The sequence below is a fragment of the Macrosteles quadrilineatus genome, unplaced genomic scaffold, assembly GCF_028750875.1.
Source record: "Macrosteles quadrilineatus isolate MER2022 unplaced genomic scaffold, UCM_ALF_1.0 Scaffold_7__1_contigs__length_78375512, whole genome shotgun sequence".
In the NCBI taxonomy this organism is placed as follows: Eukaryota; Metazoa; Arthropoda; class Insecta; order Hemiptera; family Cicadellidae; genus Macrosteles; species Macrosteles quadrilineatus.
In genome coordinates, this window is record NW_026542600.1 from 38,546,327 (window position 1) to 38,570,857 (window position 24,531).

General features: G+C 36.3%; 1 protein-coding gene across 2 annotated transcripts in view; it reads right to left on the reverse strand.

Annotated features, from left to right (window-relative positions):
* The window catches only part of LOC128998264 (uncharacterized), a 64,040-nt gene that overhangs the window by 28,770 nt on the left and 10,739 nt on the right, over nt 1-24,531 (reverse strand). Inside the window, exons 3-7 of one of the 2 annotated variants that reach the window (XM_054424319.1) lie at nt 10,957-11,124; nt 9,740-9,872; nt 4,928-4,969; nt 3,669-3,772; nt 585-633 (exon numbers count right to left, since the gene is read on the reverse strand). In XM_054424319.1, coding sequence (XP_054280294.1) covers nt 585-633; nt 3,669-3,772; nt 4,928-4,969; nt 9,740-9,872; nt 10,957-11,124 — 496 coding nt within the window. The remainder of the gene's footprint in view (nt 1-584; nt 634-3,668; nt 3,773-4,927; nt 4,970-9,739; nt 9,873-10,956; nt 11,125-24,531) is intronic. The other variant, XM_054424320.1, reaches the window with a different exon arrangement.

The following is a 24,531-nucleotide window of genomic DNA, read 5'->3' on the forward strand; positions in this document are numbered from 1 at the left end:
CAATAAATATTGCAGGGGACCAAGATAAATTTTCCACCTGCTGCTACTACTGCCTATCTATTTTAATTTAATAAACATTATAAAATTAATCACAAAATATTATTGTAAGGTAATTAATTAAATAAACGATACAAAACAAATTCGTCTATACTGGTTATACTTTATACTTACTGTACATTTTCTAGAAATATTTTGTATGTGTTTTATTGTATCTGATTAATTAGCTATGCTTATTGCTTACAACCCTATAATATTCTCTATGTTTATGATAGTTATTAAATTAAATTCTGAGATATAAATATTTCAAAATATTTAACAGTAAAAAATTCATTATATTAGAGACTAAACTTGTATGACCCAACAATGTATGAAAAGAATCCACTTCCTAAATGTCCAGATGAATATAAATATCAAAATGTTTGCCATAAATTCAAATAAAGATAGATAATTCGGTACATCTCATAACCCAATTAAACAAGAAAGCTGGTGTGAAATGATTGACAAGTTTAAGCCAAGACAATTTTAGCATTGTTGACACATTACTAAAAATAAGCATACCTATAATAAATTAAGACAAAAATTACCTCTTCCTGGCTGTAGGTATTGCCTGCATTCCGCATGTAGCTGGAATGGCTGCAACATGTTGATCGGAATAAGTTAATTTAAAATATATTAATAAAGGGTGTCCCAATAAGAACGCCGGATTTGAAATGTTAACAAACCATATATTTTCTCGCTAAATTTACAATATGAAACATGAATCTTAAAGCATAATATCTCCGATTAGTAATTGAGTATTATGTCTTGTAAGTGCCAACCTGCTGAATACTGACAAGCTCGACATCTCTTGACAAAGTTTTCCATCACTTTTTCACGCACTTCCTGTTGAATTTCATTAATGGCACGAATCATTTCCTCCTTCAAGTCTTGGATTGTTTGCGGGTTATTGGCGAAAACAAGCGACTTTAAATATCCCCAGTATAGAACTGAGCAATTTATTCGAACTTATAAACCAATCTTCGGACAGATGGATCATTTGGTGCATTGTCCCGGCCGTAAATAGTGCGCAGCTTCCGTACTTGTAGTGCACTTTAACTATGACCACGCGTTGTTACGTCGTGTAGCGATTCATGACTACAAATGGGACCTAATACGGGTAACATCGCTGATAATTTGGGAATTCCTATTGAAATACAGATAAGGATAAGACGCTCCTCAAATTAGGCGTTCTTACTGGGACACCCTTTAGATAATAGATTAATAACATTTACTACACATACACGATGAATAAATTGTAACAGTTATATAACAAATATAACTAGACAATCGCATGTTCATAGTACCTTTGCAATGGTATACTCCAAGTTGGGATGGACGGGTCCCGAAATTTCGGGAATTTTTCGGGAAAAAAATATTCCCGATTATCGGGACGGGATTACATTTGACTCGGAAATTTTTCGGGACGGGATTTGGTCCGATCGTCGGCGATTTTTCCGCTTCGCGAGTGCCGATAACGCCGTTATTGCGAGCGATAGGTCCGCGAACGCAGGAGACGAAGTCATTTCGACGATTACGCCGTGACCGCGGAGTCATAACGACGATCGCGCCGTGGCCGCGATTATTGGACCGACGATCACACCGTGACCGCGAGTCATATCGACGATCGGGCTGTGACCGCGGAGTCATACCGACAGTCACGCCGTGACCGCGGAGTCATAACGACGATCACGCCGTGACCGCGAAGTCCTACCGACGATCGCGCTGTGACCACGAGTCATACCGACAATCGCGCCGTGACCGCGGAGTCCTACCGACGATCGCGCCGTTACCGCGGAGTCATACTGACGATCATGCCGTGATGGTGAGTCATACCGACGATCACGACGTGACCGCGGAGTCCTACCGACGATAACCCCGTGACCGCGGAGTCATACCGACGATCGCGCCGTGACCGCAAGTCATACCGACGATCGCGCCGTGACCGCGAGTCATACCGACGATTGCGCCGTGACCGCGAGTCATGACGACGATCGCGCCGTGACCACGAGTCATACCGACGATCGCGCCGTGACCGTGGAGTCATACCGACGATATCCCCGTGACCGCGGAGTCATACCGACGATCGCGCCGTGACCGCGAGTCATACCGACGATCGCGTCGTGACCGCGAGTCATGACGACGATCGTGCCGTGACCGTGGAGTCATACCGACGATAACCCCGTGACCGCGGAGTCATACCGACGATCGCGCCGTGACCGTGGAGTCATACCGACGATAACCCCGTGACCGCGGAGTCATACTGACGATCGCGCCGTGACCGCGAGTCATGACGACGATCGCGCCGTGACCGTGAGTCATACAGACGATCACCCCGTGACCCGCGAGTCACAAATTTCTATAGGTACCTGTAAATTGTTACCCATTTTTTTGTTTTTATAGATCAGTGCCACAAATGGTAAAAATTGATTTCGTATGTCTTTTTTGGTAACTGCAATACAGTACTTTCTTTTTATGCACAGAAAAAAATCCCGTCTCGTCCCGTCCCGAAAATCGGGAAGGAAATAAAAATCCCGTCCCGTCCCGTCCCGAACTAAAAATTCAATCCCGTCCATCCCTAACTCCAAGTATAGTAAACATGTGTTAAGGGTAAAAAACTTGGGTCAGGATCATTGGAAGTTAAGTCATAAAGGTGTATTTGAGCTTCAAAAATGTTATAAGGGAAAACAGGATACAAATAGCCATAGCCTAATTAAATCAATGATAATCCAAGTGGCTTAAAGGGTAAAGCAATAGAAAAGTAATGAAAAATACCCCCTTCACAACAACCTGTTGACTAAGCAAATTTACATTTGTTGATTTGGATTTTTTACTAAAATATTTCCTTAAACATTTTATTATTGCCTTTTTTAAGTAGATTGGCTGTTATGATGAAGCTAATAGTTTTTTTAGTTACATTTTATTTGCTTAGAAATAGATTAAAATAACAGCCTTTAAAATAAATTAGAAAATTTTAATCTATATATCTATAAACAAGCAAACTAAAACAGCCAATTTTGAATTTTGATTAACAGTTTTTTGAATTTTCTCCACAACCATTTGGACTTCCATTTGAGTAAAAGACACTTAAATGTTCTGCTATTTGTTTTTTTAAGCTCGAAACTTGGTTTGAAAATGAATTGTAAAATTTTATATTTTTAAGGTCAAAAATTAGAAAAAAACTATTTTTACCCTATAAAACCCTGTTTCCATAGCCTGATAATGCTGGGTTGCAAACTCGTTCAAATAAATGTAGATTTACACCTCTATACCAAATTTCATTGTAATCGTATGAATTTCAATTTAACTTGTGTTATTACAATTATACAATATAGATACAAATTTGAACGAATAGTGTTTTGGCCTGACGCCAAAACGAAAAAGGAAATAAAACCTAGGTTTTGGTCTTACGATGCCACCTAAGCAGTGGTATAGTGGGGCAAGAACGTGTGAGAACAGCGTTCCCACGTTTTTTCCAAAAACCATGTAGTATATTCAAATTAAACTCCAGTTTCCAAGTTGATGGCGAGCGTTCCCACACTGAAAAAAATATTACTATACCACTGCACCTACAGTAACTGCTTGTTCCCTAAAGGAGAAATCCGCTAACAAGAAAATTCAATGATACATACACAGGAGAGGATAGTTCAGGACTGTAATCGTTTCTCTGGTAAGGTCGGGTGTTTTCAGTCGGTGGGTAGTGATTTGATCTGGTGATGTACTGCTCATCTGTGTCCTGTGGGAAAATCCTCATATAGTGGTGAAGACAAGCAATAAGGTAAAATTATGTGGCCAACACAGGACTCACACATGTCTCAAACAGAATTGATACCTCTTCCATAAGATTTTATTGTGTGGGGTAATTATTTTTTTCTAGTTAGATTCTTTACCAATTAGGTACGGTAATTACTAAGGGTTTCTCAGAAATGAATTTGACACCTTGAATAATTCATCGGTTCAAATCAAACATTTACTTTAGCTTAGTTTTAAATGAGTTATTAAAAAAGTGACTTCACCAAAATTGTGATAATTAGTAAACTTTACTCAAATTTAAATTATTGATTAAATAATTGGTACGATTTAACTGAAAGTCAAAATATTGGTTGTAAGTTGTTTTAAAACTCATTGAAATTCAACTCTGATTTTTTTTTATGTCATGAATACATACACATTTGTCTATATGCTGTCACATTTTACAACAATATTAACAATTTAAACTTTTAAAAACTCTGAACTTGTATTTAAATGGTGATAATCTGTAAACTTCAATTAATTTTATTTAAATATTGATTAAATAATTGGTACGATATAACTGAAGGTCAAAATATTGGTTGTAAGTTGTTTTATCAGTAAATATTGCAAAATTTAAATACTACTTTTCCATATTTACAACTCATTGAAATTCAACTCTGATATTTTTTTATTGTGATGAATACATACACATTTGTCTATAATTTATGCTGTCGCATTTTACAACAATATTAACAACTTAAACTTTCAACAACTCTAAACTTTTAAATGTCAATTGGAATCAATTGACTATCCATACTTAGCTGGGCATTCCATTTATTGACCAGCTGTAGCCGATTTTGATCTAGGATTCAAAGTACGAACTGACAAAGGGTTTGTCTTTTATTTGAAATGTTATTGGTAGGAGAAAGTATATTCCTTGGCGACCAATTGTAACTTTTATTACACTAAATGAGTTGACATGTATCAAATAATTAAAAGCAAACTTTATTGATGTTTTCTCAAATCTTCATTCTCTTTGAAATCTATTTCCACATAAAAGTAGGAACAACATGTACAATGACAAAATATCTATTTTATTGCAAGGTAGTTATCTATAGTTGATAAGGAAAGTAAAGATTAGTGTTGTTATGAGACTTACTTCATCTTGGTAGGCAGGCGTATCATTTTCTTCATCATTCTCCTTTAGTTCAGAACGTTCCACAAACAGAGGTGCAAATTAGTTACATGCAGGAACAGAACGACAAATATTAAAACAAACCTACCTTTTGTAAGCAAGAAATTTGGATTTTGAATGATTGCAGGTTATAATCATTCGCTACAGTCTGTTTCAACTGTGATTGTGTTAAAATAAATACATATTTAACCTATTATTATTGGGTGTTAGGGTGACAAAGTTCTCTGAATTTCTTACCAGAGACGCCTACCGTGGTAACCAGTGAGAAATTTGTTCGGCTGCAGTTAGTAAACTAAATAGTTCCTGGAAAATGTAAACTTTTGTGATGATATTGAGCAACTCCCCTTCGACTGGCTGTAGGCTCCAACACCAGACCCCACAGGAAAGTATCTGGTATTGGCTGCGGTTGGAATTCAAAAAGATTCCAAATTTCTTAAGACTTTGAAAATGTCTTTGATTTTTTTAACCTTCCTTGTAGTTGTGGCAAATAGATGGCATACTCCAACTCCCTAGTCTTTATTCTAGTTTTTTTTCTGTTGGTGTCAGTGGTTGAAAACCCAAATCTGGTACTAAACAAAGAAAAAAGAACTGCTAGTCGTCGAAACATGTTATGTCTACTGACTAGAACAAAGACAAAACGAATTAAATATAGACTGTCAGCTGTGCAGTGGTTACCATGGTTACCATAGGTTCTGGTGCACACCGCTGGGAGCGCCGCATAGTTATGTAGCGCGTAGGCCGTAACAACATGGCGCTCCCAGCGTTGTGCACCAGAACCTATGGTAACCGCAACACAGCTGACGGTCTATATTTAATTCTTTTTGTCTATGTCTAGAGACAGCAAAAACCAATAAAATAGAGGAAAAACTAAGAAAATCCACTTTAACACATTTTTAGGGGTTGATAGAATGGAGATAAATAACAGTTGTTGCCAACCAAAAGAGCAGAGTGCTACAAGCGCAGTGTCTGTGGCATGTTTGTGTTTATAAGTTGATATAGTAGTTAAAAAAATGATATTTGATAAGTAAACATAAGATTCCAAGGTACTGCATCTTTAATCACCTCATGAAATCTTTGGGTTGTCAATTAAAACATGCCGAAACAAAGCATTGTAAAAGTGTCAATTTTATAAATATCACAAAGTGACTTTGGAAAAGAATCACAGAATTTCAAGTTTGACTGCTATTTATCACACATCATTAAAAAAGATCAATGTTAACTTACAGACACACAAAATAATGTGTAACTGGTTGAGGGTTGAGAATAGCAACTCAGATACTTTTACTGCCCAGAATTGACCACCCAGTAGTGGTAAAAACTACTACAAATTAATCTTTTCATCAGCGACCACAGTAGTCCCCTTTAAAAATAAATACCGGTACTATTAACTAAATCCAGAAGATCTTCCCACCCCACCACTAATATAATTCATTTCAGACCTATTCGTTTCCGCTATGAAAAATATGGTAAGACAAGAAAATCTTTCTATCGAGTCAAAATCCAAATACTTGCTTACCCTATGATTGCCATCATCATATTATACTCTCAAAATATAAGTTAATTAAACATCGTCACATGCAGGTTATTAAATTAAAGAGCAGAGACAAACCGTATGTTCTTTAATAAACACTAGTTAGGGATTAATATTTTATTAATACAGTAGTTCACAATTGATTGGAAAGGGCTTATTGCCTAAGAATTAAGGAGAAGGACTGGATAAGCAGGCTTCGGACTTAAAGAATATTATGACTCTCAATGTTGAAAAAGGGGCTATCTTGAAATATTCTGTTTTCCTTTGTTTTCATTTGTGTTACTTTTGTGAAGTTGGGTGCATAATTTTTCTAAGGTAAGCCTGCTTATCCTGCCCATTCTCTTAATTGATTAAATGAACTAGGCTATAACAATTCGAGAATTTATAGTTAAACAGAAATCAATTTTGTTAGTTTCTTAAGATAACATTTTCATTACAATTAGACTGTTTTCGTCTTACTGTAAAATAAATATTAGTCAAAGCAGTGTTGAAAATTAGTGTTAAGATTTTAATAAATAATTTGTTTAATTTTAGTATGTATCCACTTTCTTATACTTAGTTTTACTTGAAAAAGACTACTAATAATTAATTGTCCTAACGTTATTTAAAAATTACACTATTTCCAATTTACTAGGGCTGGCCACACACTACAACAGTTTAGTCGAGGCAAGACGCCGTGAGGGAAGTTGCTAGACTAGCCTTCTCGCAGAAGGCAAGGCAAGTCAAGGCACCAAAGTTTCAACATGATTTTCATTGATAAAAACTGTATTTTATATCAATAGTTGCGAGTGTAGTTTTGCAACATGAGGTGACTGACATAAGAAGTTAAATAGTTGCGGTCAGATGGTCAACATTTATTAATTACTTCCGGATGTCACCTTCAAAATTTAACTATTTTGAACACGTAAGATGTAAGATTGCAAAGAGAAATACAATTTGGAGGAGAGCTATTAAGGAGAGACTGTTAGTATGGGGTTTGAAACGGGGCCTCTCTTTGTTAATATTGGGTACAAGCTAATTGTGTGTTTTAAAATAAGATATAGACACTTTTGCTGCATACTTGACACATTTAATTCAAAAAGTGTTTGTTTGTGTTTCATAACAAAACCGTAAGTTTTTAATTTTGAAATTATTCCAGCTAAGTACAAAATAGTGAAAGTGAATTCGCCCATGAGCAGACAGTCTAATGGTCAGCAACGAGGTTTCTAACTACTTTGCTTTTTGACAAAACCGATTTCTGCTCCGTCTCGCCTCGTCTCTATCAGATTGTGGTGCTCAGTAAGTGCCTATGATTTCTCTGTCTCTCAGGATCACTATAGTAAAAAATACCTTGCCTCGGCTTGACTGCTGCTGGTGTATAAACCCATTTTTTTAGTTTGTGAAGTGTATTATTACTAAAAACTAGAGGTAGGTCATTCGGTCAGGACCCGTTCGATTTAAACGGGACATCGAAGTGTACAAGTGACCTGGATCACATCGACCGAAAAGACCCGTTCGCGTACTCCAAGACAAGGTTTCGTTCCATGACCGACCGAAAAGACTGAGGTGATTGGTCCCAATGGTAGTGGTCTGGAACTGGAGTGAAACTGGAAGTGGACTGGAGTGAAGAACTGACTGACCCGATAGTATTCGTGTTGTGATTACATTTAAACCTTCAATAATCGATCCAACCAGTATAGTATAGTCGCATGTCAAGGTTTGTAAAAGTAAGGTTATGTACAAATTAAATTTTTAGAGAATTAAAAGTAAAAGATAATATGAATTGTAAATTTTAAGTTCTGTGCCGAAAAAGGAATTAAGTATAAATTAACACTACACATTGTGTAATTTCGGTAATGTATTATTGTTATCGTTTTCATCTATACTTAATTAATACGTTTAAGCAGGTTCTTTGTGACAATTACTCCTCCGAAACTACTGAACCGATTGACATGTTTTTGGTGTCATTGGAAAGAGCGTAACGTGAAGTTGTGCAGGAAACTTTCTTTTAAGGGAAATAATTAGAGAGTGAGGCCCTGAGGCCCTTTAAAGTTTTGTATTCCTCCATAAGATTAACATGGGAAACAAAAATGTTTATGAAACTCCAGCTTTTGCCAGAAATTAAAAGTGAGAAGAAGAACATATTATGTTAATTGTAAACAGTCAATAAGTTTGCTAATTTAACAGTTTGCTACCAACATTTACTGATTTGGTTGAATGAAATATTTACTATTTGAATTTGGGTTTGCAAGAGCCGATTTGCAAACTATGGAAACCTAGGAAAGTCATAGAACACCACCAAGGAGAAGAAATAGAAATAATGTTATTTTTTTATTTATAATCGTTATTATGGACAACCTAATGCGGCTATGAGTAAGGCTATTTATAGAAAACACTAAAAAACAAGATCAGCTTTTGAAAAAAAGATAAGATATTTACAAGAAATTGTGATTATATCGATCTGTTATGTACATCATGAGTATTTCCATAATCTTTGAGTCAAATCTTTTAAATTCATCAGAAATTATGACTGTTATTCGTTTTAAAATAACGCCTGTAATACTTAGCAATAGCTCGAATTCGAGCAACAGGAACACTAGTAACTATTTAATAGTTCAATATCGGAATCAGTCAGAACGATCCAAAAATCCTTGATCCGACATTTAAACTAACCTGGTAGATCGACTTTCGACAAACGAGTAACGAACGAAATTAAACACTGCTTTTGGTTTACCAGACTGGGTGGATTGAACAGATCACTTCAAACGGGTCCCAACAGTGAACGAGACCGACTGATCCGGATCAGTAAGGTGGTCTGAACTTCCCATCTCTACTTAAAAATGATTGTGAATTTATAATCCTGTATGGTAAAAATATACAATTCTTTAGTTAAGGCCCTCTAAGCCATGCAAGTTACCACACACTTAAGTTTTGAAAAGTATACAATAAGTACTACAAACTACTGATATACAAAGTAAGCCTATATTTCAAACTGATCTACATAACTAATGTGAATGAAAAAGTGAATTGAAAAAAAATTATACAAAACAAGCTATAGCTATAACTTAACAGCTAACGATAGTTAAATAACAAAGAATGGTCAATAACAAATTACTATAATAACTCTCAGTCGTAGTTAAATTCTGAACTATTTTGAATTAAATCATGGAGCATAAAACTGTGACATGACTTGGTGAGGATTTAAAAAATGCTATATATACAATACCTAACACTGGCAAAGTTTGTAATAAGCTACCTCTACTCACTTGGGGCTCATCATTGTCTGGGTGTAGAAGGGAAGTTCCATACCTCTGAGCTTCCGTTCTCTCTTCCACACTCACTACAACGTCATCTAGTTTCTCAAGACGGGGGAGAGCCTTGATAACAGCCAATCTGTACCTGTTAAGTTTATTTTCATTAGCACTTATTCCTGCTATAAAGCCTTTACATTAACAATGTCAGATAACAGCTGTAAAACAGAGGGTCAACCAATGTTGCTAAGCACTTATAACATTTCTGGAATATTCTACAGCCGTCTGAAGTATGGGATATTTAGGAAATAAAATTAAACGGTTGCAGAGTTTACAAACATTAAACCATTCTAGATACAGCTCAGTGACAAGCCCAGGAATGTAATAGCCTGCTTGAAAGAATCAGGAGCATTTTGAAATTACTGATAAGGCCGAATGTTTTAGTTCAGTGGGTGCTATCTCCACAAAAACAATGTACATAGAAACTATAAAAGCTGTTTTCTATGTCAAAAGATAACGACATACTTTAATAGTTTACTTTGAAATGGCGACCATACGAATGTAGGTATTTTAAGCCAAGTATGATTGGGGATGAGTGTAGGATGAGTGGTGCGATCTTGTAGTCTTTTTAGTGACTAAGGCCGACATATTCCTTAGACACAGCTGTTAATTAATAGCCCATACAGCCAATGGCATATAAAGGACCTACAGTTTATAGTGGAATCCGAACCACATTTTTGCCTTGTGGTTAACAAATTGGTCTAATTATCAGGATAGTACTGCGGATAGTCGTAGTACTCACTAGTGCGGACGTAATCCACACCAGGGAGTATCACATCCTTAGTGCATGCCTATAAATATCCACAATTCGTGACCTCCTAGTAGCTGGATTAAAGGACGACACCACCGTCCCAGTCCAACCAATATACAACGACACCACTGTCCCAGTCCAACCAATATATATTTTTTTATTGTAGCCAATGATTACCTCTTCCATCAAATGAACATGTTTGAAAAATCATCTAGGATGAAAAGATTTGATGAATCATGATGGCAAATTTGATGTGTTAGAGTACATATAGCTTAAATATACATCAAGAATAACTTTTTAGCAAGTAGCGTTTATTTTTTTCTTAAGTCATAGTCATTGAAGATTACAAACTGATCCCCTCGTTTTACTCTCAAGATTCTCTAAGGTTTGCTACCTAGGATGTGACATTGTATCAACTCACCCTGGACTAGAGGCACACGGGTTCTCTGCCAGCCAAAGAGTAGACAAATCTGGCAGTTCTCTCAGGTAGCAGACCTGGTTCAGTTCTCTGATGTCATTCTTGCGAACAAACAGATGCTTCAGCTTCTTGCAATGCTGGAAGTCTGACAAATTTCTGATCTTGTTTACACTATAACAAATGAAGACACAGAGTTATAGATATATTCTATTTTGGTATTAGGAACTTGATGGTTCAAAAAGGACATTTGTTTATCCAACTTGGCATACAGAAATGTCTTTACTGAATTACATGCAAATTAGACTACTATCAGGAAAAATTTTTACAAGCCAACAAACAATTACGGCACAAAATTTATTAGTACCTTGTAAAAAGTAGTCTAGAATAGAACATAAGCCTACTGAAAAGCTAGTGAAAATGATATCAATTTAAGCAACCGAAGATTAAATGAACCCTCTAACTATGTAAACTTTAACCATCTTAGACCTTAAAAGCAACAAATGTTAAAATAATTAAGCTCTTCTACTTAAGCTCGTGTACTGTACCTCGAAAAGTTGGAACTAAAGCCTAAAAGTTGGATTTAATTCCGAAGTTATAGCTTACAGCGTTTACCGTACATGTAGTGATTCAAAAAATTTCAAGAGAATAAAAAAACTTACATAATGTTATAGCACTTGTGCAAATATGCATTATTTATAATCTTTGAACTACAGTAGGCCTACTACTTGAAAACATTAACATTAACAATAGGACTTAAAATAAACTCCAGCATTAAAGCAGATAGCTAATTTTTAAATGAAATGTAGGGAATCCCTAAGTGAAGTTGCCTTCAATTATTGGTCGCCAAAGTGCATACGCCAAGAATCAAGGCCTAGAATCGGCGCGATGCCAATTAAACGCCATTGGCATGCATCGGACATCAGACAAAGCCGAGGTGATTCTGTTTTTACTGTATTTTGCTCAGTAGAGACGTGCGTCGTGCCGTCTCTAGTAACCCACGAGAGTCGGGGCAATTACAAACAAACTACAGAAGAACAAAAACGATCGAGCGTAACAAAAACGGGTCTCGAAGATCAAACGGAAGGCCATGCCTAAATTCATACTACAGTTCATAACGAAAAGCATAGCCAAGTTCAACTCAAAGGCCATGAGGAGGTTCATTCCGAATTCACACTGAAGTTCATGGCGATGTATATTTTGAAGTTTGTACCAGATTTCATACCAAAGTTTGTGGTACATACTAATTTTCATACCGCGATTAATAAATAGATTCAGAAGCTCATAGTTAAGTGCCCATCTCATGAATTCATACTGAAGTTCAGGTTTCGTCAGACGGCGAAAAGTGTAACAACTGTATGTTTGCGAGTTTCCGTTATTGGACATAAGGGATGACAATAAGCTATGATTGTTTCAATAGACATGATTTAGCCCCTGAGCTGAATTGATGACCATAATAATAATACAATTACCTCGTCACAGCTCTGAAGTTTACGTATATTACGGCCGTTTCGGCATCAAAATGTCATCCTCAGATATGTATATTTACCAGATTTGGCGTCGTCAAACTACGAAATACGATAAAAAACATTTAAAACAAGACAAGAGCCACACACTTCGAAACTTGGCAAACCTTCTGTGAACTTCAATGAAACCTAATATTCATTGACTTCAAACATAAAATATGTAACTTTCCGTGACCGGTAGATACTTCATGATATGTATCCATGAACCATTCGTCAGAATAGTGTCAACGACGTTCGAACGGTTACGGACGGACGGGTGACAAGGCAACTGTCAGTGCGTGAATGGACCGAGCGACCGTCCGAAGGTAATCTACTGTGGACATGAATCTCCTCTAGATTGCTAACTAGAGGTGTTGTAGTGTAGTAGTGTTGCAACAACTACAGCTTCCAGCTTCTGTAGTGTTAATCCGTAATTGAACTAAAAATTAACTTAGCAAGACCGACTGGCATGTTAAATAATAAACAGTATCAGCAATCTGACACATACATTCTCCTATCGTATTTTTTACAGGAGAGGGGGGGGGGGTTGCACTATATTGTTAAGAGTTATAAGGACCATAACAGACAAATTTCAATCAGCACTGAATTTTGCGATCAGCACCAAATCAAGTTGCGAGCTAAACACAACTGGTGTCTCTAGCGGTGTTTGACCAAACTATGCCCTCGGTTGACTGATACAAACGCTTGTCAAAACCTTTATACATTTGTTAAAGTAACTATTCATATGATAATGTCAACGATGAGACTAGACTGTTATGCCTATGTGATTGTCGGCTATTTTACTACAACAGAAACACGAGGTATAATAAATAATACCCAATGAAATTGCTGTGATATAAATAAAATAATGAATACTGTATCATGGAGTTATTTTGAAGCTAAATTATATATTTTACTCATTTAATTTGAAACCCAAATCTGAATTACATCAAACAGACAACTATTAGACGGTGAAATTAACTTTCTGAGACATTAGGTTTTATAGTGGTATGTTTTGTGTCAAAATTGATTAAAACTGTTCCATGTATTTAAGTTGATCGATTCATGCCCTATTGAAATAATTCAATGGTGCTTGTATGGTAATATGCTTGTATGGTAATATTGTCAAATCCGAATGATTTACAAGAATTATACTCAGTAAAAATAATCTTCGAACAAAACGGTTATACCTATGAAGACTAATCTTTCAAATTAATTGTTTCTAATGTTCGATTTCAAAGGCTCTGACATAGCTATTTATTTTTATTTTATAGTTTACATGAAACAACGGCTTAGTTATAAAGCCCTATCGGGGAAACTGGTGTAACTGATACCACAGAAAACATACTACTATAACCTTTTAGGTAAGTTAACATACTACCAGTTAACATAGCTATATATTAGTATGTTTTCTGTGCTGATACAGAACAAAATGAACAAGTAAATCGGTCCCAGGTCCAGGTCTTAACTTACCATGAGACCTACGGTAATAGCTTATTAGAAATTCGTTATAAGGAACTCAGTCGTTTTCTCAATTGCGAACTCGTATTTTTGTGGTTTATTTATTTTATCAGGTCTTCGATCAATTTTTTACTTAATTTGACAAATGATGAAAACATTAACTCTGTTGTAATACACACAATCATGCCTAGTTGCATAAAATATCAAGACATTTCCCCAAGTTTTTACAACCTATTAGCGTTTGTTTCGACTGAAACGGTATACAGTATTCCGTACTGCTAGTTTTGACGCGTTTCAAATAGATATGTTGTTATGTCGTATTCTTTCGTGCTTATTTCACGTGGGCTATTCTTTGCCAACCAAACATTAGATTCAACTTACAAGGCACTGACAATGGTTTCAGTGTTAAATAAAGACTGCGAATCATTAATATGCATTGTTAGTTTAAAAGAGTGTGAACAATTATGGAAGCCATGGTATTGTCGGTGTATTGTGTATTGTGAGGTTGTCCTACTGACCTACCAGACATTATATCATGTTCGATATCCGATAATGTTTGATCTAGACTGTAACTGTGTTGGCGTGCAGCCCGTCATCGATATCTTGAGGGAAATGGGAAGTTACTTGGGTCAACACTTTCAAACTGATTTGACAGTCGTGCATTAATGGCACCAAAGAGTTCCTTAATTGCACGACGCCCTCAAATAGTTCAAAAAATGTTCCTTAGTTGCGCCAAGCCCAAGCCAGGTAGGGGTGAGTTGCCAGCAGAAGGAATGTCCTTGTTTATGTGTCATCCTAACATAACCTAAACCTAGCCTAACCTACTTAATTATAAAGTCAAAGACGGCCGCCTCTTGGATTACTTAAATAACGTATCGGGTGGCTCCCTGGAGTAGTTGGCGCAATTCAGGAATACCCGACTACCTGACTGGGGTCAGTTGGCGCAAGACACATTGTCAGCCCGATTTGACATGTCCGACTTCTTTGGGGTTCTAGAGAGGGATTGGATAATGAGTCGAGTTTTATCAGGTTTTTTTCTGTGTTCTAACAACAATATGTGTATATACATATTTTCTCAGATCTCCGGGTCGCCAAATTAAATCGTTGTTCCCGAATATAGAGTAAAAGGTGTTGTCATGGTGATGACAATATTTAGGACTTAGGATTTAGGCTTTCGATTTATTGTCCGAAATTTCAGTGCTCACGTAGACTCGCATGATTGTCAGCCTCCGGTTCTCTTAAAAACACGTACACATACATTGTTGGCTAATCAATGATACAAGTTACGGATGTGGGGTGTTTCAGACAGATGTTTATCTTTTTGACGACTTCTTAACCTAGATGGAGATGATTTTCCAAATTCATAGCCTGGTATTTAAATTTAAATCAACATTTATGTTAGAAAACATTGCTCAGAAATAAGGTTGACAGTGCTTCAAATGTTATATTATATTATTGGCGTTAGAACTGGCATATATATTAACTTGCATAAAATTTCTGTCGTACTATAAATTGAATTTGTTTTTCGACAGTTCAGCTAAATGGTGAGGTTTGGTCGGCTTGTTTGGAGGTCTTTTAGTAGCCTATGTTTATTTTCTAACAAAATGTTAATAGCGATACTAAAAAATAAATAATAAACAATTACCTTATTTAAATGTGTTTAATGTACTGTTGACATTTTGTTGGATAGAAGCATCCATTAGTTCAATGACAAAGGGCATCTGGATCCAAAAAGATCACGTTTGGATTCGAACCAGCGATCTTCAGATTTGAGGAGAGCGCTGTACTCTACATGTCAGCCATTTTCTGGTTATTACCATTAAGACAACGTATGCCAAAAATAAATTTAAATTTGTTGAGCCGAACACAGCTGAATTAATCTTATCGCTCACATACTTATCAATTTCTATAGCACGATGCAATCAATTCACAAATAATTATTTTAAAAGGATACTGGAATATTTCACTCGTACTCTCCAATCACCGTCAGGCCCACCCAACGGCCAATAGAAGAATGAAAAGAGTTCAAATGGAATAGTGGCTTGAATACAGCTTTGACTACCAAACACTCCTTTCGTTACTGACACATGTAAACCTGACAATTCACCAAATAATTATGTGTAACCAAAATCTACAAAAGTTAACTTAACATATTTGCTATAGTTTTACCTTCCTAATCGTAACAATTGGACCGTCTAAAAAACTCGCACAGTTTTGTGTACTAACAGTCTAACATAGAGAGGTAATAGTTTATCTAGTCTGTTTGGTAGAATTGTAGTATTATGAGTAGCGTGAGACATATATTTTGCTGATAATTACTTTTGCAGACTTATATTTTAGAATAATTTAGAATTGTCGTAGGAATAAAATACCAACGTTGCAGCAAACCTGCAGACTAAACGAATTTGTGTTTGCCTGATTGGATTAACACTAAAATGTTTCCTTAAAAATATCACATTTATTCCCTATTCAAATAGAATTATTTTAACGAGTACTTAGGTTTGCTGCAACAGGGAGGGTAAGAAGGTGTTTTTATGTTAATAGCTTACTAAGAAATAAATGCATTTTACAAATTTGATCAAAGTTTGTTCATAAACAAGCAAACTACAACAGTTTACTTATTCTCCATAAGAATAACATAGGAATTTTAAATATACAGTTTGTTCCTCCCTGTAACCATTAGGCGTATAATAACGCTTCATTATACTAAATTATTTGTTTTTTAAGCTCTAAAAATGGTTTGGAAAGAAATTGCTCAATTTTATGTTTTTTTGGGTCAAAAATGGGAAAAACCAGTTTTACCCCATAAACCCCCGTTCCCATAGTCCGATCACGCTGGTTCGCGAACTCGTTCGAATAAACATCTAGGTTTACACGTTTATACCAAATTTGATCAAAATCGAATAATTTTTGTTCGAGTTATCGTGCTAACGGACACACACACACACACACACACACATATACAAATATATATATATATATATATATATATATGAATTTGAATGGATGGTGTTTTTGGCTCCTAGGGACCTCAAAACTAAAAAGTCAATCGATCCCGGCCCAGGTCTATCATGAGTACTACGGTAATAGCTTATTCTCTATATGGGAAATTCGCGAAATAGTAAACAGCAAAAACGTAATTGCAAACAATTGATTCTTTCAATAAACTACATTAGTGTAAAAAACAAAGTAACTTTAATGATTTAAAATTTAGTTAAAATAGTGTGCATTTTGTTGTTTCCACAGCAACGCAAACTATTTTAAGTACAGTAATTGCTTTCAAATATACAGTAAGGAAAATTATTAAAATGAGCAATCAAATTTTTCCTACATCAAGTATTCAAGGTTGGTGAACAACATGTTGAATGAGAAGTGCTGAATAAACGATATTTAATTTGAGTAGGAATGGAAGGAAACGCCTCGCCTCCTTGCATAATGAATGGCTAGAGCTGTCACTGCAGTGACACTGCGACGCGACACACGAGATCACTATCACTGTCACCTATGCGGCAATATCACTGTCAATACAGACACACAGCGCTATCACTACGGCACAAACACACCAACTACAGTATTATGACTTATAGCCTAATAGAACAATATAAGTAATATAGCTGCAGTAGTATCACTGATGCGGCAATATCACTACTAACAACACTATTACTACAGTACTATGGCACCATTACAACACCCCCACCACAGCAAACCTGCAGACTAAGCGAATTTCCATTTACCTGCTGGATCTCTACTAAAATTGTCCGGTTTATTTCCTATTTAAATAACATTAAATTTAATGAGTACCTAGGTTTTTGCTACAGGGTAGGTATTGAGGTGTGTTTAAATTACCCCCATAACCGTTAGGCATACAACAACGCTTCAAAATACAAAATTATTTATTTTTTAATCTCTACAAAATTGTCTGGAAAGAAATTGTAAAATTTGATTTTATTGTCAACATTTGGAAAAAACAATTTTTTTCCCATAACCCCCCCCCCCCCATAAACCCTCGTTCCCATAGTCCGATCGTGCTGGTTCGCGAACTCGTTTGAATAAACGAATGTGTTTACACGTTTGTACTAAATTTAATTAAAATCGGATCATTTTTGCTCGTGTTATCACGCTAACGGGCATATACATATACAATACTTCCACTTTTATAGATTTAGATAGATGGCGAAATTCTAACAAAACGAAAAAAGTAAATCGGTCCCGGGTCTAGGTCTTACCTTAAGACCTACGGTAATAGCTTATTCTCTATATGGGAAATTCGTTTAAAAACTATGTCATTATGACTAATACGCCACTATAACTGTAAACTCAAACTACTACAACACTAGAACTGCATAGCTAATGAGACAATTTCACAGGCTGCCAGCTCGGACTGTATGTACTGTCCAGGCATTGCAGACACGGCTGAGCATACCTTCTTCTTCTGCGACAGGGACAGGTGGCATGTCCGCCGAGCCTCTTTGATCTCCGAGATCGGCGTCGACATTACTCCCGACAACATCGTTGGAGCTATGATACAGGGGGAAGGAAACTGGAACTGTGTAAAGCAGTTCGTCGAGGCCATACTTCGGGATAAGAAGATCGACCTCGATCGGCCTTAGTTTTCTGAGGAAACCAGAAGGAAAGCCCTAGGGGCGTAGTATAAAAGGCATAGCCCGAAGTAATGTGCGAAACAGTTCCAGGCTAGTGTCCTAGGAGACGGAGACGAGGGGGTTTTTTAGCCGGTAGTCCGGGGACAATGAGCCCGCGGGAGTCCGGCACTACTGAGTGGCCATTGAGCACCTCAGTGTGCGTAAATGCATTTTTACCTCCTCCCCATAAAAAAAAAATGAGACAGTTTCACAATTGAAAACTCCAGCGCAATCAATACTACATTGGGCCACAAGATTAAATGCATTAAGGAAGTGGACAAATATCACAATTTACAAATTAGTTTTTTAAAGTGTAATATACATTATCATGGTTACTTGAATGAACCGATATATAACATATATATAATATATCTCACCGTCAACAATACAGGTTTTCTTTAAAAAAAATTTCCTTTTTTTACAAGTTGATATGTATAATGGTAGTTTTTATGCACACGATTTCTATACAATGTCACCTTGGACAGGTCTTCCGATTTTGTTATCACGATTGTCTTGTGTTAAATGGCGGAGATTATACATTCGCGTGACTAAAAGAAACTCGCGCGAATTAGCCGTTCTGCCACCAAATAGACGGCTGTCTGCTCATTTTGTTGTCTTTCGTTTCTTGAAGCTAAACAAGCGGGCGTGACTCACAAAAACTTTACCTTTACTAACTTGAGCTAATGTTCCAGTTATTGTTGCCGGCTAAAATATGCTTTACAACTTTTTATAAACACTTTCTCCCCACTGAAAATGTTGTGAAGTCTACTTGTTTCTAATTATGTTATTATAGTACGGTATTGTAAATTATTACAGAATCATATTAAGTGCCATTTGTTTTGTCACAAACGCATCATAAATGTGTAAAAAATTGTATTTTTGTGTTACGGGATGGATTTAACACTTTCTTTTTGAACCAGTGACAAGGTAGATTCCAATCAGACTCCAAAGTTTCTTTTAATACAGTTTGTGATAAGACTATGCAAAACGAAAAGCTTAATATGATGTTTTGTACGAAACGGCCATTCACTTGGTAGCAGGGTGTCATTCATTGGGGGGTGGGGGGGGGGGGGTTGTCATTATACTGGTGAACTCGCCCTATCAAGCTACACAAAAAATCAAACCATTAATACAAGAATTCCCAAATAGTCGCCAATGAGATGGAAGTAAGGGACATCAATTGCGCCAACTGACCCGAGTCAGGTAGTCGGGTATTTCTAAATTGCGCAAACTACTTCAGGGAGCCACCCTATACGTTTCACGGCCCTCATTGTATAATTGAGTAGGTTAGGTTCGGTTAGGTTAGGTTAGGTTAAGATGACACGTAAACAAGGGCATTCCTTCTGCTGGGAGCTCACCCCTACCTGGGCTTGGCGCAACTAAGGAACATTTTTGGGGGGCCCTTTGAGGGCTTGGCGCAGTTAATGCATACCGGAAGTAATGCGGTGGAAAACTAAAAGGCGGTGATAACAAAGAACCTAAATGTCAGATGTCCCCAAGATGAAAGCCACAATAGTAGTAATTGAAGCAGTGAGGTAGATCCATGTCCGCATATCTATATTAGGAGAGCTCACAGCGGTGGTCGCCCACCTGCATTACCTCATCGGCCGAGCCCCTGAGATGTGCTTCCTAGGTCACTAAATAAACAATCCTGCAAGGTGCAATGTTTCAATACCTATAAAGCTGTTGGGAGGAAATACCAATTGAGTTCATAAAGAATTATTTTTATTAGAGAGTTCGTCAAAAAATTTGTCTTGTTTATATTCTTGTTCAATCCACCCCTTAGGCAAAAGAAGTTAGGTATAGAATACTATGCTGAATTGGACGGTAAAAAAAATTGTGGAAATATTTTTGGTAAAAAAAGACGAAACTATTCTTAAAGTACGAACCCCTTGTTAACAAATCGGGAGGATTGCACTGGTTCACAAATAAATATGTTGATTCGTTTGAATCAACAAGACTAAGTAGAATAAAAGGCTTAGTAATGATGTTTTTTACAAAACGGCCATTCACTCACAGGGGTGCGGGGGTCATTTACTGGTGCACTCGCCCTATTATGCTAAAAAAATAATGAAACCAATATCACAAGAATTAAATCATAGAAGAAATCAAAAATATTAATTAAAATATGAGAAATTTGTCGAGAGTTACTGTGCAGACAGACTATAAACTTGCAAATGAAGGTATGAAGGAACAAAACAGCATGCATAGCGTTGTCGGGCATTGGTATGTCGAGGCAAATTGAATTTGTGCGCGACATTGGCTTGGAAATTGCGAATCGTCAATATGCACCATTGCTCTGTGTGTGTTCCTGTCGCGTTGCATTGAATTAAAATTGTAAGGCGGTCGCTTTAGAAGGATGAACCGAACACAAGACAATTTGTATTTAGTTGTCTTGTTCTGTTTGAGCATTTAACACCTCTAAGAACGTGACACGAAGTCACAGAAGACTTCTGCTGGAGAGTGGAAGTGGGCCTAACTTTTTCCGGGCATATGCGATAAGTGAATGAAAACGTTAACGACGTTTCATCGTCGCGTCTTGTCGTGAACGTTGTAGTGTGCGCCAGCTCAACGCAGGAAACCTACTAGTCCGACGTTCTCCGATCCGATCCGACTAGTCTCCGAATGCGTCCGATACCTTAAGGCAATAACCTATTGGTCCGACGGGCTCCACCAGTAACCGAGGAGAAATTAGATGTTTCAGGGGTTTTTTTGGAAATTTTGGCTGTTGGAGTAGTAAAGGAGGTCGTTGTTTGTCCATCCGATGGCTCTTTATTCGCATCATATTTTTCTATAATAGTTGGGCCACAATTTAAGAACCAATCACCACTCGAATCCATAGAACTTGCATATCTGAAAGCATCAGAATATTTCCAGGCTGATGTTATCACCTACTGTTAAATAAAGTGGTACTGTACTCCCAAACTGCTTCGATCAAAAGTTCGTCTACACTCATGTCACACACGAAGCTAAACAGTGACTCTAGGCCTGATGCAGACCGGAGAAAAATCGGATCCGACGTCCGACAACAGTGCCCCAGAGAGCAATGTCGTCGGAAGGTGTTGGATCGAAACTTATCGGAGCGGAGTGCGTCGGAGTAGTGGTTGTAACCCACTTAAAGCCATAAGTCCATTTAAAACCTTGCAGACTAATTTTGTCGGAAGTCGTAGGAGACATGTCGGATAGGGTCGGACTAACAGGTTTCCTGCTTTTAGAATTCAAAACTGTGGTGTATCCGATACCTTTGGACGACGAGCTGCGACTATACGAACATCACACTCAATGCGCACGCGTTTTCCAAATCAGTAGGCAAGCGTCACCCAGAGTGAGTGGGTTGTTGTTTCTCTCTCCTACAGACCACGTGATTCTAGGTGTGGGCGAATCTATCTCTCTCTGTCACAAGGACTTCATATCCATTGATTAAGGGCCTTAAAGCCAAGGATTCAAAACGTTTCAACAGATCGTTCATCGTCTGATGCTAAACATGGCCAACTACTACGAAATTTCGAACAGTATTTCATGTCGATAATTTTTACTAGTCTTAAATTGGTTAACTCCCTAGCATAGCTTTTGAAGACCTTAATATTAACACCAGATATGCAGCTTCTGGTCCTAACATAAAAATCGCCGACCTCAAGAGAATCTTTGCACGATGAATATGACGATTAAGATTTGATTTCAACGTCGAAGAGGTTATCAACTACATACTGGCAAGGAAAGAAGACTATTTGTTGAATAAGCAATCCAAGACAATCCCGAATTAACAATAATATTTAGGCTATTATTGTTTTCTGCACGAAGAAAGTGGTAGATTGTGTGATTATTGTATGACGATTTAGAAAGGATCCAATTAGCTCTTGTATTTTCCGTCCACTGCATGTACCGTTTTCTTATTGTATTGTCCTGTCACCATGATTGTTCACTCAAATATTTAAAATATTTATCATTATTTATTGTGATCTTATTGATTATATTATTTATTGTTTTCTAGGTTACTCCATGTGCCATTTTGTCATATACGTACTCTCATTATTATTCAATTATGTGTTATTTCTCGTTATAGTTCTTTCATTGTACAAATCTTTACATACACTGTGTTCTAATCTAATTACTTGTATTGTTACTTTAGATTTTGCACTCAGTATTATCGAATATTACCATAGGCTATTTAGTTATAAAGAGCATTTCTCAACTTGTAATCAAAATCTGTAAAATTGGTGTTAAATCCGTTGGCAAATAAATAAACAAACTGGTGTATTAATCAAGTTTACAAAAAACTTAACTGGGGGGAAACGCCTTTTTGTACAGAGGTAATATAAACGATTTCCTAGGACTTTATATTAACGTTTTATACGTTATTATTTGGTAGAGTCGATGTGATAGATGAGGCTTTTAGTGTTCCCGTCACGCCGATGTATCAAAATACCGCTGAAGCAAAAAATATGCTTTCAGGCGCATTTGCAGCGGATATATTCTTCTCCTACAAATAAAACTAATCATTGACAATTTTCATCTTAAAAAATGCTTTCTTTCACTAAGCTCAACTTAGTTTTACATCTAGAGTAAATAATAAAACATTATAATACTTTATACAATTTACAGAGTCTATCGAAAGTTCATATAAATCGTTGAAGCGATTATTAAATAAACGGTATCAGCAATCTGACACATACTTTCTCCCATTAGCTTGTTAACATCAACAACCTTTATCATGGGTAAGCGATGAGAGTAGCTAACTATGATAATTAATGGGTAAAATCACAAAAGTTTCATTTCATTAGCTTTTGAACCATAATTTTTACAGGAATAGGGGGCTGCACTATTTCGTTAAGAATTATAAGGATTATCACATACTAATTTCAATCAAAACCGGAACATAACAGAAGAATTTAAATCTTTTTTTTTAATCCTTTTTTTAGTTTTTTTATGGGAAAATAATATAAGCTACAATAACTTTTGAACCACAATTTTTACAGCAATGCACCACGCACTATGCAGTTCACTATGTTGTTAAGAATTATAAGGATTATCACATACTAATTTCAATCAAAACCGGGGTTTTAATACGATTTTCTCTTATTTTATGGGCATTTCTGGGAAAATAACACAATTTACAATAACTTTTGAGTTATATAATTTTGTTCCGAATTGAAAGGGCCACAACTTACTAATTTTTTTATCAAAATCGTTCGGGCCATTATTGAGAAAATCCGATTTTTACGTTATTTTATAAGTTTTTATTGGAAATCCCCATTAAAAATAAAAATAAAAAAACACCTTGGTATACTATGGATCATTACCTACATAACAAATTTCATGAAAATCGGTCCACAGGTTTAGTCTGTAGCTCTGTACACATCCAGCCACACAGACATCACTTCGAACACCAGGGGGGCCCAAAACGGATATATCCACTCAAAACTCAAACTCGAAAATTTTGACGAAAACAATACTTTCTCCATAATATACTAAGGTATAGGGGAGAAAGTAAAAACATTGATGCGATGCTTTAAATAAAGTAAACTCTCATTAATCAACAATAATCGGGATACCAACTCGTACGGATTAAATTAAATAATCTTCGAGATAAGCCTATTTCAATATTTACGTGCCTTTTTTTGTAATTAAATCCTTTTATAAAATAAACCTTCGAAATTTTTCTTAATTAAATACAAAAGCAGTTATGTGATAAAATGGATGTTTAGTAGATGTGTAGTTTACATGGAACATTCCTAATTAACTAAGGTAATAATGATAACAGTCGTAGCGTAATATTTGTGAATATATGCTATATAGGCATATATATTGTAGCATATATGTGATATATAGGCTACTATAACTATGGAGGTATGTAGTATTTTATGGTAATTTGTTCATTCTGTATTTAATGTATTTATTAAGAGCATTTTCATCATTACACTTGCCTGTAAACCTGATTATTAAACTGAAAAATCTTTATTGTAAATAGATTATAG